The sequence below is a fragment of the Ascidia mentula genome, chromosome 4 (genome assembly GCF_947561715.1).
Source record: "Ascidia mentula chromosome 4, kaAscMent1.1, whole genome shotgun sequence".
Classification (NCBI taxonomy): domain Eukaryota; kingdom Metazoa; phylum Chordata; class Ascidiacea; order Phlebobranchia; family Ascidiidae; genus Ascidia; species Ascidia mentula.
In genome coordinates, this window is record NC_138569.1 from 3101289 (window position 1) to 3113231 (window position 11943).

General features: G+C 37.8%; 4 protein-coding genes across 5 annotated transcripts; all 4 read right to left on the reverse strand.

Moving 5' to 3' along the window:
- Nucleotides 1–1180: 1180 nt before the first annotated feature.
- On the reverse strand, nucleotides 1181–7265 carry LOC145898373 (universal stress protein Sll1388-like). Its single transcript, XM_082986806.1, has 5 exons — nucleotides 7082–7265; nucleotides 2983–3077; nucleotides 2623–2712; nucleotides 2124–2230; nucleotides 1181–1807 (listed from the first exon to the last, which is right to left on the reverse strand). The coding sequence occupies exons 2-5, from the start codon at nucleotides 3035–3037 to the stop codon at nucleotides 1610–1612; spliced, it is 450 nt and encodes a 149-aa protein (XP_082842932.1). The 5' UTR covers nucleotides 3038–3077; nucleotides 7082–7265; the 3' UTR covers nucleotides 1181–1609.
- LOC145898372 (universal stress protein YxiE-like) lies at nucleotides 4446–6464 on the reverse strand. The gene is made up of 4 exons (XM_082986805.1): nucleotides 5916–6464; nucleotides 5657–5746; nucleotides 5382–5488; nucleotides 4446–5174 (listed from the first exon to the last, which is right to left on the reverse strand). The coding sequence occupies exons 1-4, from the start codon at nucleotides 5968–5970 to the stop codon at nucleotides 4977–4979; spliced, it is 450 nt and encodes a 149-aa protein (XP_082842931.1). The 5' UTR covers nucleotides 5971–6464; the 3' UTR covers nucleotides 4446–4976.
- Nucleotides 7266–8122: 857 nt separating the features above from the next.
- On the reverse strand, nucleotides 8123–10017 carry LOC145897428 (universal stress protein YxiE-like). The gene is made up of 4 exons (XM_082985719.1): nucleotides 9889–10017; nucleotides 9557–9646; nucleotides 9371–9477; nucleotides 8123–8905 (listed from the first exon to the last, which is right to left on the reverse strand). Exons 1-4 carry the CDS (start codon nucleotides 9941–9943, stop codon nucleotides 8708–8710), a joined length of 450 nt encoding a protein of 149 aa, XP_082841845.1. The 5' UTR covers nucleotides 9944–10017; the 3' UTR covers nucleotides 8123–8707.
- On the reverse strand, nucleotides 10000–11902 carry LOC145897427 (universal stress protein YxiE-like). 2 transcript variants are annotated; one of them, XM_082985716.1, is made up of 4 exons: nucleotides 11524–11902; nucleotides 11027–11116; nucleotides 10797–10927; nucleotides 10000–10616 (listed from the first exon to the last, which is right to left on the reverse strand). In XM_082985716.1, the coding sequence occupies exons 1-4, from the start codon at nucleotides 11741–11743 to the stop codon at nucleotides 10413–10415; spliced, it is 645 nt and encodes a 214-aa protein (XP_082841842.1). In that variant the 5' UTR covers nucleotides 11744–11902; the 3' UTR covers nucleotides 10000–10412. The 2 variants fall into 2 exon arrangements, with proteins under 2 accessions (XP_082841842.1, XP_082841844.1); XM_082985718.1 differs by having other exon boundaries at nucleotides 10797–10903; nucleotides 11524–11896.
- Nucleotides 11903–11943: the final 41 nt, after the last annotated feature.

Consider the following 11943-nt stretch of genomic DNA (forward strand, 5'->3'; position numbering starts at 1 on the left):
GCATAGTAAAATGTTGCTAAATGGTACATGCTCCACACAAACAGAAGTATCAGAAGTATGACAAAACTGTTGGTTGGTAAATTCTTGACGACAAGTCTTGTTGCGACAACAAAAGAACTTGCCATTGTCTATTTTGTCTCGTCACAGACAGCATAACACAGACCTAAACCATGCATGGGCTGCTTAAACGCGAAACTGTATACATCTCGCTGTGCTGTGAAGAATACACTTAAACAGAAACAAAAAATTATTTTATGATGTTCTGGATTCATTTTACTGAAGTATCTGACCTGGCCAACTCACTATTGGAACAACTGTACGTACAGTCAGTCAACGGCTTTTCATTCACGATCCTTCAACGCTTAACCAAGCACGCCAACGGCACAAAAGGCGGTGGTGGTACGGCTGGCAATTTCCCGCAAAATTATCTTTTCAAAAACCATCCTTCTGTTAATATCTATGAATATGCTCATTGTGTAAATTCACGTATTGGAATGAAACAGCGGACTTATAGCACACATAACTGTGGAATTATGTCAGCAATGCACGTTTTACCATAGTTCCGAATCAAAATATAACATGTTGTCATATATTCTTTACATTGAATGGCGTGTTGGTTTTTTCTGAGTGTCCAATTGGTTGCTCAGTTTTTGTCAAAATTAATGTGTCATAAAGCACATCCCGTCGTTTTCTTTTGCCCAATAACGCGTTTTTGTCAACCGCAAACCTTTTATGCGTTTAAAAATTCTGAATAAAATCTAAATCTAAATATGTTTAGACCTCACCAAAACCTTGGGCTGGCTGCTTTTCAACCCACACAGTACAGAACGGAAAGCAGAGGTCTCTCAACGGCCACGAATGATGTCTTTGTGTATTTTTCCTTGGTACTGCATGTTACAAAACCATTCACAAATGCAATCAACGCTTTTACATTTTCTTGCAGCTGGCTACAGGGGTTAAAAACAGATTATATTTTATTATAACATACTTTCAGCTTCCTAAGCACAGGCTTGCGACTCGAGGCAAAATCATGAATAAGTCCGTTTACCTTTTGTGTCATTCCGTTAATTTGAGCCAACATTTGATCCGCCTCTCTCGAATTTGGATCAAACACTGTAATCCGTCCATGTAAAGGGGCTTACTACTGATTACAGCAATCTTGTACGACCATGACCCTGTGTGATCGTGTTGTGCGCATTTACATTACTGCATCACATACGCATGCAATGCGTAATCAAACGACAAATAATTGCAGATATATATGCACAAAACTGAGTATCTTAAAACATTTTCCACATTTTGCACTTTGACGTTAGTTCGTCGTGCTTGTTTAGCATATTGGGTAACCAACGCCTAATCACGGATGTTACGTTGACACGTAACCCTGGTGCGCCTTCTTTGGAGTGTCCGACAATCTGGGCGTTTGACAATCCTTGTAGTTCAGCACGATTTGGTACGCAACAAGTACAGATAATATTTGGAAATATTTCAAGCAGTTGCATTGAATTTTAACTTTCAAGCAAGCGAAACAATATATTGAATATAATTTAAAATCATCCCTACGAAATTGACTTCACATAAAGGTCATGCATAAGTCAGAAATGTCGTTTTACATGTGGCAAATTAGCACGGGTACTTTAGCATGGTGGAGAACGTAGTCGCTGACAGATCCCAAAACGGTCCTTCGTACTGTACCAAGCCCTCTTGTGCCAGTTACAATCACATCTGCTTTGTAGTGCGATGCTTGATCGACAATGCACGGCCCCGCTCTGCCATCTTGTGTCAACACACGCACACAAATATTGCCCTGTGGAGAGCGACCGAGAGCTCAAAATTATGGATTTTAGCGTTGCAATTGGTCAAATGGTAAAAATATTTAAAAAAAAAACTTTCTCGTGTAAAAAGAATGTAGGAATAAATAAAGAAACAAAGTAACTTTTAATTTGCAACAGAAATGCGTTTTAATTCACGCGATATTTTTCAGATGCACCAGAAATGTTTTTTTTTTCAAAAAGCAACGTTTTCACAAAAAATGAGTGAAAACAAATATATATTTTTCCAATAGTTTTATGCTTCGAAGTGTCTGCCCAGAATATTATATGAACAAAAACGTTATATATTACCGTTTGGCCTTTGGTTTTTTCAACAAATTTTTCTTCAAGGTTTTTTACTTTAACGTCGTGTTCAAGAATTGCACGTTGCACTTCCTCGGCCAGCAATGCTCCAACTCCTGTACAGAATAAAAATACCAAGCCGTCACCGAAAGGGGGAATATGGCTATACATGCTACCAGCATCAAATCGATCTATTTCCACAATGCTTAATATTGCTTCGCGGCTTCAGTCGTGGTTTCTATTTCGTGCTTGTTTGCAAAATTCATACTATTTCAGGTTTTTCGTAGGCTAATTAGTTTAGGCTTCCCTAATGCGTGGACGTTTTAAAAAAAGTTAATGAAATTGGTGCTATAGTGACATTTATTGCATTCAGTTGCGACTCCGAGAATGTTTTAGTTCTGTGCAAAAATGGAGTAAAAGACTCGTTAAATGCCAAAGGTTGTTGACCTCTGGTCCAGGCTGAGGCTAACTCTGCTTATAATTTAAAATTATAGGGGATTATGCATACCTCCAAACACAGCACTTGGCATATCGGGTTTATCCACATGCGAGAAAATGTACACTTCATTATCAGGTTTGTGGAAGTTGTCGAAGTACCCTGGAAAAATAGAATCATTTGCAGCAAACAATTCCAAAATTTTTGCAAAAAAAGCTGGAAATCACTGCAACTACGGCGTTTGCAGAAGGTTTATTGGTTTTAATTTTATTTTGCTTAGAATGCTTAATTTTGTCAGTAATTGACATCTTCTTCAATATATCGCTTTTGTGAATGCTACATGAAAAACAAAGAAGGCTGTTAAACCGTGAAATCAACTTTTTGTGTTGATCCTTAAATAATTTATGACTGCAAGAATATCGACCCACTCACATTGACAAGCTTTTTCTGCCCTCTCGCTATTATCAACTGCTATCAGCACCTTCATTTTGATGAAGTGATGCAAATTGGGAAAACAATGCTCAAATCTGAATCACAGTAATGAATTACAATAGATTATCTGTGAATAAAAAAGCAACAAAAACCTCTTTGATGTTTGTTAGAGAACATAAACTAAACGTACACCGTATATGGGTAACAAAATGACTAAAAATACATGTGTGTAACTTAATAATCTGTTCTTGTGTGTGCTGCTCTAGATTTGGTTTGTGACGTAACAAACTCAAAGCCATTAACAATCAACCAAAATAATGCGTCATTGTTACTAAAAATGCACAGGTTCTTGTATTACAGAGATTGCAATTAGATGAACATTAATAGAAAAGCCTAGGAACCGAATGTAGCTCAGAAATACACATTGATCAGAGTCGACAAAAAAAAACTGACTACATCGTTCGCTGCCATCTAAGTGACTTCCTCTGCGGACCAAAGCCAGGAAATGTCTGCATACGCATAACCTGCACGTCGCATGTGCAAGTCATTTATAAACCTTCTTCTTATCAATATGACGGCTTGCACGTAGCGCATGGTATAATGTTACGGTCGAATAATCTTCGAAAACAACTTTTCCTCGGCCAGCATCGGTGTTTCAAAACAGGCATAACCTCACATTCCTTCTCAACGATACTGGAATAGGTTTTTTATAAATTGTATTTACTAATGTCTATTGTGACGCAAAAAATTCCACCCGAGCCAACGGATTTGTCAACAATTTAATATTCTCCATTTAAAGCCTTAGCTACACAAACATTTGGAAACTTATTCCGCTATTTGTGAGAAAAATATGAGTAGTCAGGACACTTTACCGTAATCAATTAAATTTTGACATAAAGTACCTTTCTTCTTTACAACCACAGATATTTTGTTTCTCCATTTATAAATTATCTGTAGCAAGAAACCAAACAGAGCAATACCCTTTTTTATCAGCAAGGTCCGAACTGCTTTTAACAGTTCGGTTTATCAATACCATCACGGGAAGTTACGGTGGATGTCATTAATCTTTCAGACAAAGCCACAGCCGAAGCCGTAGGGTATGTTGAATAAAAACACTTTGGAACTAAAATAATTTTGTCCGAATGAAGCACCTGCACCAAAAAAAGTACACTCAGAAACTATTAAACTAATGAAAATTATTTTTTTTAAATAACGTATATGAAATATCAAGCTTTTGTTAGGTTTGAACTAACGACCATAACCACACTGGGTCACTGCTCTATTAACTAAAATGTGGGCTTAACATATTTAATATATGCAATAGCTATTTGTTTGCACGAAGATTGTAGGCTGACAATATTCATCCGCGAAATCATAACTTTTTTGTTATGCGAACTAACTTGCATCATTCCAGGCAACTATTCCGTCTCTTAATGCTGTTCCGCATGAACGACTTTTCGTGCTAGTTTTGAAGACTACGTTTATTGTTGAATTTGCACAATCAGTAAAACGCAAGATATCGGGAAGACACGACAATAATGGAATGATTTGAGGTTTTTTACATGAATGCAAGATTTACCACACAAAATTTGTTATTCTTACACATTATATTTAATATTCGTAGAATCGCGTTTTACCCAATAGTCGAAGGTATTATTTCCATATCAAAATTATTTCCGAAATCAGATACGTATACTGAGCACTTGCAATGGACAACATCATTGGCACCATTTACGCAGAAAACATGTTAATACACAGAAACATCAAATTGGTACTCCATTATTGTTACATAAATTTGAAAATAGCGCAAACGCATTGCGAAAAAAGCAATCACACCAGCATATAGTCATATACTTTGTAATTAGCGCCACAACGCTTGGTGACAGTCTGAGCTCACGTCACGTGATCGAAGGCACTTTAGGTTGAACGGACACAGGTTTTGGCGACGCAGAATGGGTGTCAGTAACAACAGTCCAACAAATGACATGGAGTACTCATAGGTGACAAACGGTAACAGGCACTTTTGTGTGATGGATCACATAATCGCTCACAGAGCCCAAAACTGTCCGGCGGATTTTGCCCTGGCCACGTGTTCCGGTAACAATTAGTTCTGCGCCAAATTCGTTCGCTTTTCTGACAATTGCGTGCCCTGCACTTTCGTCTGTAGTCTCCACTTCTGCTTTCACTTTGTCCTGAAGAAAGATTACATACAGGTGTTTCACATACTTCACGCTTTAAACAACGGATTCAAAACTACATATAAACGTTTAAACTATTATGACGTACGCCATACTAAACCAGAATATTTTTGAATAGGCCAAGCAAAGATTATCATAAAGTTAAACTGCGGTTCCATCAACAAATATAGTTTAATTAAAAACATTTACCGTTTAACTTACCCCGTATTGAGTGCACTTTTCTTTTAGGCTGTCTGTGAGTGCCTTGCTCTTTTCTTTGTGCTCCTTGATCATAGCCTGCACCTCTTCGTACATCAAAACCGGCACACCTACGAAAAAAAACAATTTGTGTAATGCTAACAGTCGCAAATTGTGTCAATAAAACACTACCCAGGCCCACTTCGTTCATTGAAATTTGAACTTTACAAAGAGTTGTGTTGGCATGACTACAGCAGGTGCCAGCAAATAATGCAAATACTGTAAAACTGCAAACTTACCTCCAAACAGTGAACTTGGAATATCCGGCTTGTCGAGGTGATTGAACACCAGCACTTCATCACATTCTTTGTAAGCATTTTTGAAATACCCTGACATGAAAAGAAGGCGTTTACACCAAAAAGAAACAGCTTTACATTTTTGTCATACATTTAAAATGGAACAATCAATGGAGCGAAACAAGCAAGTTCATGTTGTTTTTGCTATGGCACATAACACTGTATTATCTCGAAAATGAAATCAAATATCTACAATACTCACATTCGAATGCTTTGTCTGAATGGTTGCTGCCGTCGTATGCAATAAAAACTTTCATGATTATTGTTGAAGATAAATCAGACAGAGGTAGAACACTGACAAATTATTGCTTTTAAACGATTCGAGTTGCTACAAGAAAAACACCAGTTTGAATTTGAACACTCTCAGCCACGTCGACAGGAATGTGGCAAACATTAACTAGCTCGTCTAGACGGTTTGCTGACAGTAATTTAAACATTCACCCCTATTACCCCCAATGAAACATATGTTAACGGGAGTGCATTGCGCTCATTTTTGTATTCACAGCCACATACTGCTGTACCAGCACGAACCGACATGCATCTTACTTGTCTACAACAGCTGGGAACTGTTAACTTACACCAGTAAGCAATGTAACCTACGCAAATACATTAGCAAACGTATGTACACATAGACCTAACTAAATAAGCCATTACAAATCATCACTAAAGCAACTAATGCAATTTTTCACCAAAAACGGGTAATTTTTGGCCTGAAGCTTGCTTACTACCTGTGACCGCACCCCACAAAACGCCCACAGCAGATGTGCGCTACTGCGTCACAATGACCAATTATATAGCGCGCGGCGTTCGAAAACGGCGTGTTCATTCGCACGTAGCCTTCCTGTCTGGTGTTTACAAGTGGACGCTTCGAAGCGCCACCGAAGCAATCCTTCAGCGAAAAATGTGCGAACGGCGCAGTGGTCACGTAGCACTCCGCGCACCAAAACATGTTTGTGACGCTAAAATGGCCTTTGTTCCACTATCTTGTTGTTTGTTTTTAAACTGTTCCTTTACTGCTGCAATTGCAAAGCTTGAGCGGTACGTGCCAAATCAGGTGCGTACATTTGTCACATTTTGCGAATTGAAACCTGGGTTATGGTCAGGATATTCGCATCAACGTTGCTAATATGGTCGGTGGAAATAAAATTTACGTATATTCATGATCAGAGCTGTCCTTAAAAGTCTTCATAACGTACATAATTAGGATAATGGTTTCGTTACGTGGCAACCGTAATTCCCACGTAGAATCCAATACAATTTTATTAATTGGGGTCTGAATATTTGTTTGTTATCACTGATACTTTTAATAGTAAGATTAACAACTTTTATATGTAGTACATTTCATGTATAGCCTATCTATCTACCTACCTGCAATATAATTGTTGCTCCACCGAATAAAACAGAATAATTAGTGCTGTTGATAATTTCTTCACATGATAAACAAAGTAATCTGTTTTCAAAAAAACTAAACATCCATCAAAACAGTTTTTGGTTGACTTTCAGTTGTTTTTCTTTCTGAAGCAAATACACGGACCCACCGACACATAGAAGACCCCACTGTCAACTGAGGCGTGTGGGGGAATTTTCCAACTCTTATATACACCGACCAAATCGTTTACTGGAGGGCAGTGCAAGACTTTTAAAGAAAAAGTAGAAGACGGTTTTACCTTTTAAAAGACTACTGTTTGACTTACAAAAACCCACTAATTTTTTTGATCAAATTTTATTGTCGAGATCAAAGCAAAAAAATACTTTAATTGGGTCTAAAATAGAACATCGAATATAAATTAAGCTTTAAATCCCGAATGAAAACTAAGGCGAGTGTCGGTATTTTGTTTGAAGTATTTAAAAAAAAGATGTTTTGAATGACCAAACAACTTCCATTTTAACTTTGATTGTTATTAACTATGAAAGTGCCAGTTAGGTTTTCAGTCTAGCAATCAGGCTTCGTGATTTGACTTTCACGTAGGTGCGATAGCCTTAAATTACCTTTAGTTTGCAACAATTTAAGATTCCTGGGTATAAGCTTTAAAAAGCTTTTGGAACCAAATTTAAAAAAAAAATCAGAAAATTGTTTCTCTTCGCAAATTTAAGCTCACTAACTTTTGCAAACGAAATTTTCCCAATGAACAAACTTAGGTGTTTTATATGTGCTGTTACAGAGCAAAAATACATGTTACAAAATCACAGCTCTACGGAAAAGAAGTTATGTGAAGTTTAATAGGCAAACAGCAGGGCCACTGAGGAAAAATATTTGCCGATGCGAGAACTTGTTCCTCTTTTCGAGATCTTATTAGAGTGCCAAAACTGTACGGTTTCATACCAGTCAGTCATATTCCTATAGTCTTATACTTTTGATACTCATTGCCCCTATGCTGGCTACAGCAAGCGAATACACAAAGTTTTGTGCATATTTTTATTATTAGTCCTGTTTGCAGAAATGCGATGATGAATGCATACGAAATCGTATCAATATGCAATTAAGTACGACGCAACAACAACAGAAATACGATTGAATTTGACATGGGGAATTTTATTGCAAACTCATGGTTATGGACGGTATTTTGACGCAGGTGCGTCCAAACAAAACGCATTGATAACCAACAATTTTCTTGAACACCGAAAACACATACGAAGTTTTTGCAAAAAATCATACAAACGATCAACAGACGAAATACAAATGCTTTGGGGGAAGCGACAACTACTGTACCATTGTTTTAAACATTATATAACTTTTGTGTCGTCTTCTTGTGATTTGCTACATCTACAAACTACTCTTAGCATGGACATAACAAGTGGAAAAATAAGTTTGTCAAGATGGTCTGTAATATAGTCAATAGTGTTTCTTTATAATTAAACCATTTTTTTTCTGAACAAAACAAGAAAAAATTTAAATTCCATGTACAAATGCCAGTTAGGATTGGAACAACAAATTCGTAATTAGTAACACCGCAATTCAATCTTTTTGCTTCTTGCAACCCTGTCGCTACGGATCTAAAGATGGCACACCAATACCGGGACGGTGGAATGGTGAACAAGGTAATCGCTGACGGAACCGAGGATGGTGCGGCTGAATTTTCCCAAGCCTCTAGTGCCGGTTATGATCATGTTGGCTTCGACCGCCTTCGCTTTTTTGATGATGTTATGTCCAGGACCACCGTCTTCCGATACCACAGACACTGATGTGCCTTCCTGTTTTTTCAAAAACAGTGCAAATTGTAGGCGTGTATGTTAAAGTAGTAAATTGACAACTAATAGAGGATTTTGGGCCATTTGAAAGATTTGCAATGAAAAAAGTAAAGGAAACGGTAAATACATTAACACGGCTGGGATCACTTTATTAGACACCCTGTATTGTAGAGCATATGATTTTATGTTTAGCAACAATAAATCAATGCAAAATGGATAAATTTAGGTGGAGTTGTTTTACTCTTTTTGCGTAGACAATCATACAGTCGCCATCCCCTAGAGTCGCCTGCCGAGTGTACATCGTCACAAAAAGTTCAACATATGGTTGTAATACTTTATAAAGTACGTCTCTTCCAATGGTTACTCTGTCGTTTCATATCAAAATATTGCTGTCAAGCACCCGAGGGTCGCGGAAAATTAAAAGGTCTCGTAAGCAAAAAAGTTTTTTTTTGGAGAAAAATATCTTACCCCATATTGGGTACATTTCTCTTTGAGCTGCGCCTTCAAGTCGTTGCATTTCTTCTTGTGTTCGGCCACCATTCGTTCGATCTCTTCGTGGGTTAACATGGGCATTCCTAAACGCGGGGCAAAGTACGAACACTTTGAGTAAACGTATCGCTTGCAAAATAAACACGAAATTTTTTTTGCACCCACCTCCGAGCCATGTGTGGGGGATCGCAGGAATTTCAGCATGGTTGAAAATTACGACTTCATTGCCTTCCTTGTGCATGTTTGTGAAATACCCTGAAAATAATAATAACTTGTTAATTTGGATAGAGCAAACGTACCGTCAGTGAGCTGTAGGAACTGCACACTGTTTCGTCCCATTAGGTCTTATCAGTGTAGCTGATGACTGAATTGTTAATTCACGTTAGATCGTCTTAGCTTTGCAAGATTCACTCAAAACGAATTAATCTTGGTATTTTCCAACACACGTTGTAATTTTCCGTATAATGGAAGGTTTACTTAGCAACCTTTAGACTTACATGCAATTGCTTTGTCTGCATGTTCGCTACCATCAACGGCGATAAGGACTTTCATCTTGCAGTAGGATTTTTACACAAAACAAAACTTAATATTAGGTTTAAACAACTTGGTCTGAAATAAAAAACAAACTTTTGATTTTAAACATCGACATCGCAACAGGCAATTGACGTAGGCAATAGTTTGGTACTGAAAAATCAGTTGGCATGTATATGTACCAAGTCTTTTCATTGCACATAAACACATTAAGAGGCTCGAATTTTACAATGTTGTGTAACACTTTTCCCTCTAAATACCGGAAAGCACAGGTGCGGGAACAAACGGCATTTACCTGAAGCAAAAACAGCCGCAGAAACAATGTGAAGAAATTGAAGCAATACACTCACGCCAACACAAACAATCAAATATAAACTATACACCGGCAATTAACATCATAACACCATGCTTTAATGATAAACCTTTTTACATGTAATCACAAAAAGCACACACGATATTTTACGCAATGTGAATAACATTGGCAAGACAATTACTGTCCCTGCTGGAACACCAGAACTGGTACATTAGCATGGTGAACGACGTAGGTGCTCACTGAACCGAGAATGGTCCTTCGAAAGGTGCCAAGGCCCCTGGAACCGGTAATTATCATTTCCGCTCCCAATTCCTTGGCTTTCTTGACGATGTTCTGACCTGAACTGCCGTCTTCGGTCTCCACGAAAACTTGGGTATTTCCCTGTTGTGAAACAAAGCTCTGACGTCACAACTGCTATTGCAAGTGTAAAATATGTAGTGTACTGCTTTCCAAATTGTGAATAACACTCGAAGAAAACAAGTTTTAAATCCTGATGTTGATCATAAATAAACTAACGACCCAAAAAATCGGCATCAACTACTTTGAATTTTCAAAACAAACCTCGATCGCTTGACATTTATCCTTCAGCGTTTTCTTCAGTTGCGCACACCGGTGTTTGTGATCCTTCAGCATAATATCGAACTGAGCGGCCGTCAACGACGGCAATCCTGCCCCAGCGATAACATTAATACCTATATAGTTTGCGACACAATGAAGGCACCCAAAATACACCAGGGGTTAGGGAAAACACCCAAGGGGAAACCCCCACACACCCATGCATGAAAACTTACCGCCGAGAGCTGAGACTGGTACTTGGGGGCACTCAACGTGACTGTAAAGGAACACTTCGTTTCCTTCTTTGTGCATTTGCTCCATGTACCCTAAATAACAAAAATATGTCAAAAAGCTGACTTGAGCAATTAATTTAGGCTCTTCTGATACATAATTAAAGCTATTTTGTCATCGTTTTAAATTGAAATGGACTTGGAATCAACGATTCACGATAACTAGTAATTTAACTAAACGTCGAACTAAAATTATATCTTGTTAAGTTTAATTCATACTAAATCAAACTTAAATTTCTGCTGTGTTACTTAAACTTATATACATCAAACCAATAGCATTTTTGGTAGAGCTAGAAATAAGAGCATCTCCGGTTACTACAAATTAAAGTTACCCTCAGTTTGATCTAATTCGACAAATTCTGGGATAAAAAACGTTCCCTGCCAACCCAATCGGTCGTTTAGGCTTACCGTTGGGACTTGCAACAAGATAAAAAAATACTCACAATCAAACGCCTTGGTCGCATGATGACTTCCATCCATTGCAATGAAAACTTTCATCTTGACGATTTGTGGCAAAATGTTAAAAAAATGTAGAAATGCTATCAACAAAAAGGCAAATGTTTTTGTGGCAAAATCGAAAATCAGAAATGCGCAAAAACTTCCCAAAGTGCAAGAATAAACTGTACCCAGTTTTGCAAATATTACACAATGGCTTTCGCACATCTTACGGCTGCTTGCGAATGTAGGAAAACCAATACTGCCGTGACCTAATTTGTCTCCTTTCCTGTAAAGCTCAACAAAATAAGTTACAACTTCTGTATGACAGCTAATGATCTTATGCTAAAAGCTGAATCAAGTCCTCTAAAATAATAACACATCTGCTAAACGACCTTGCCTTGCTTTAGTATGTGCTGGTACAAGGC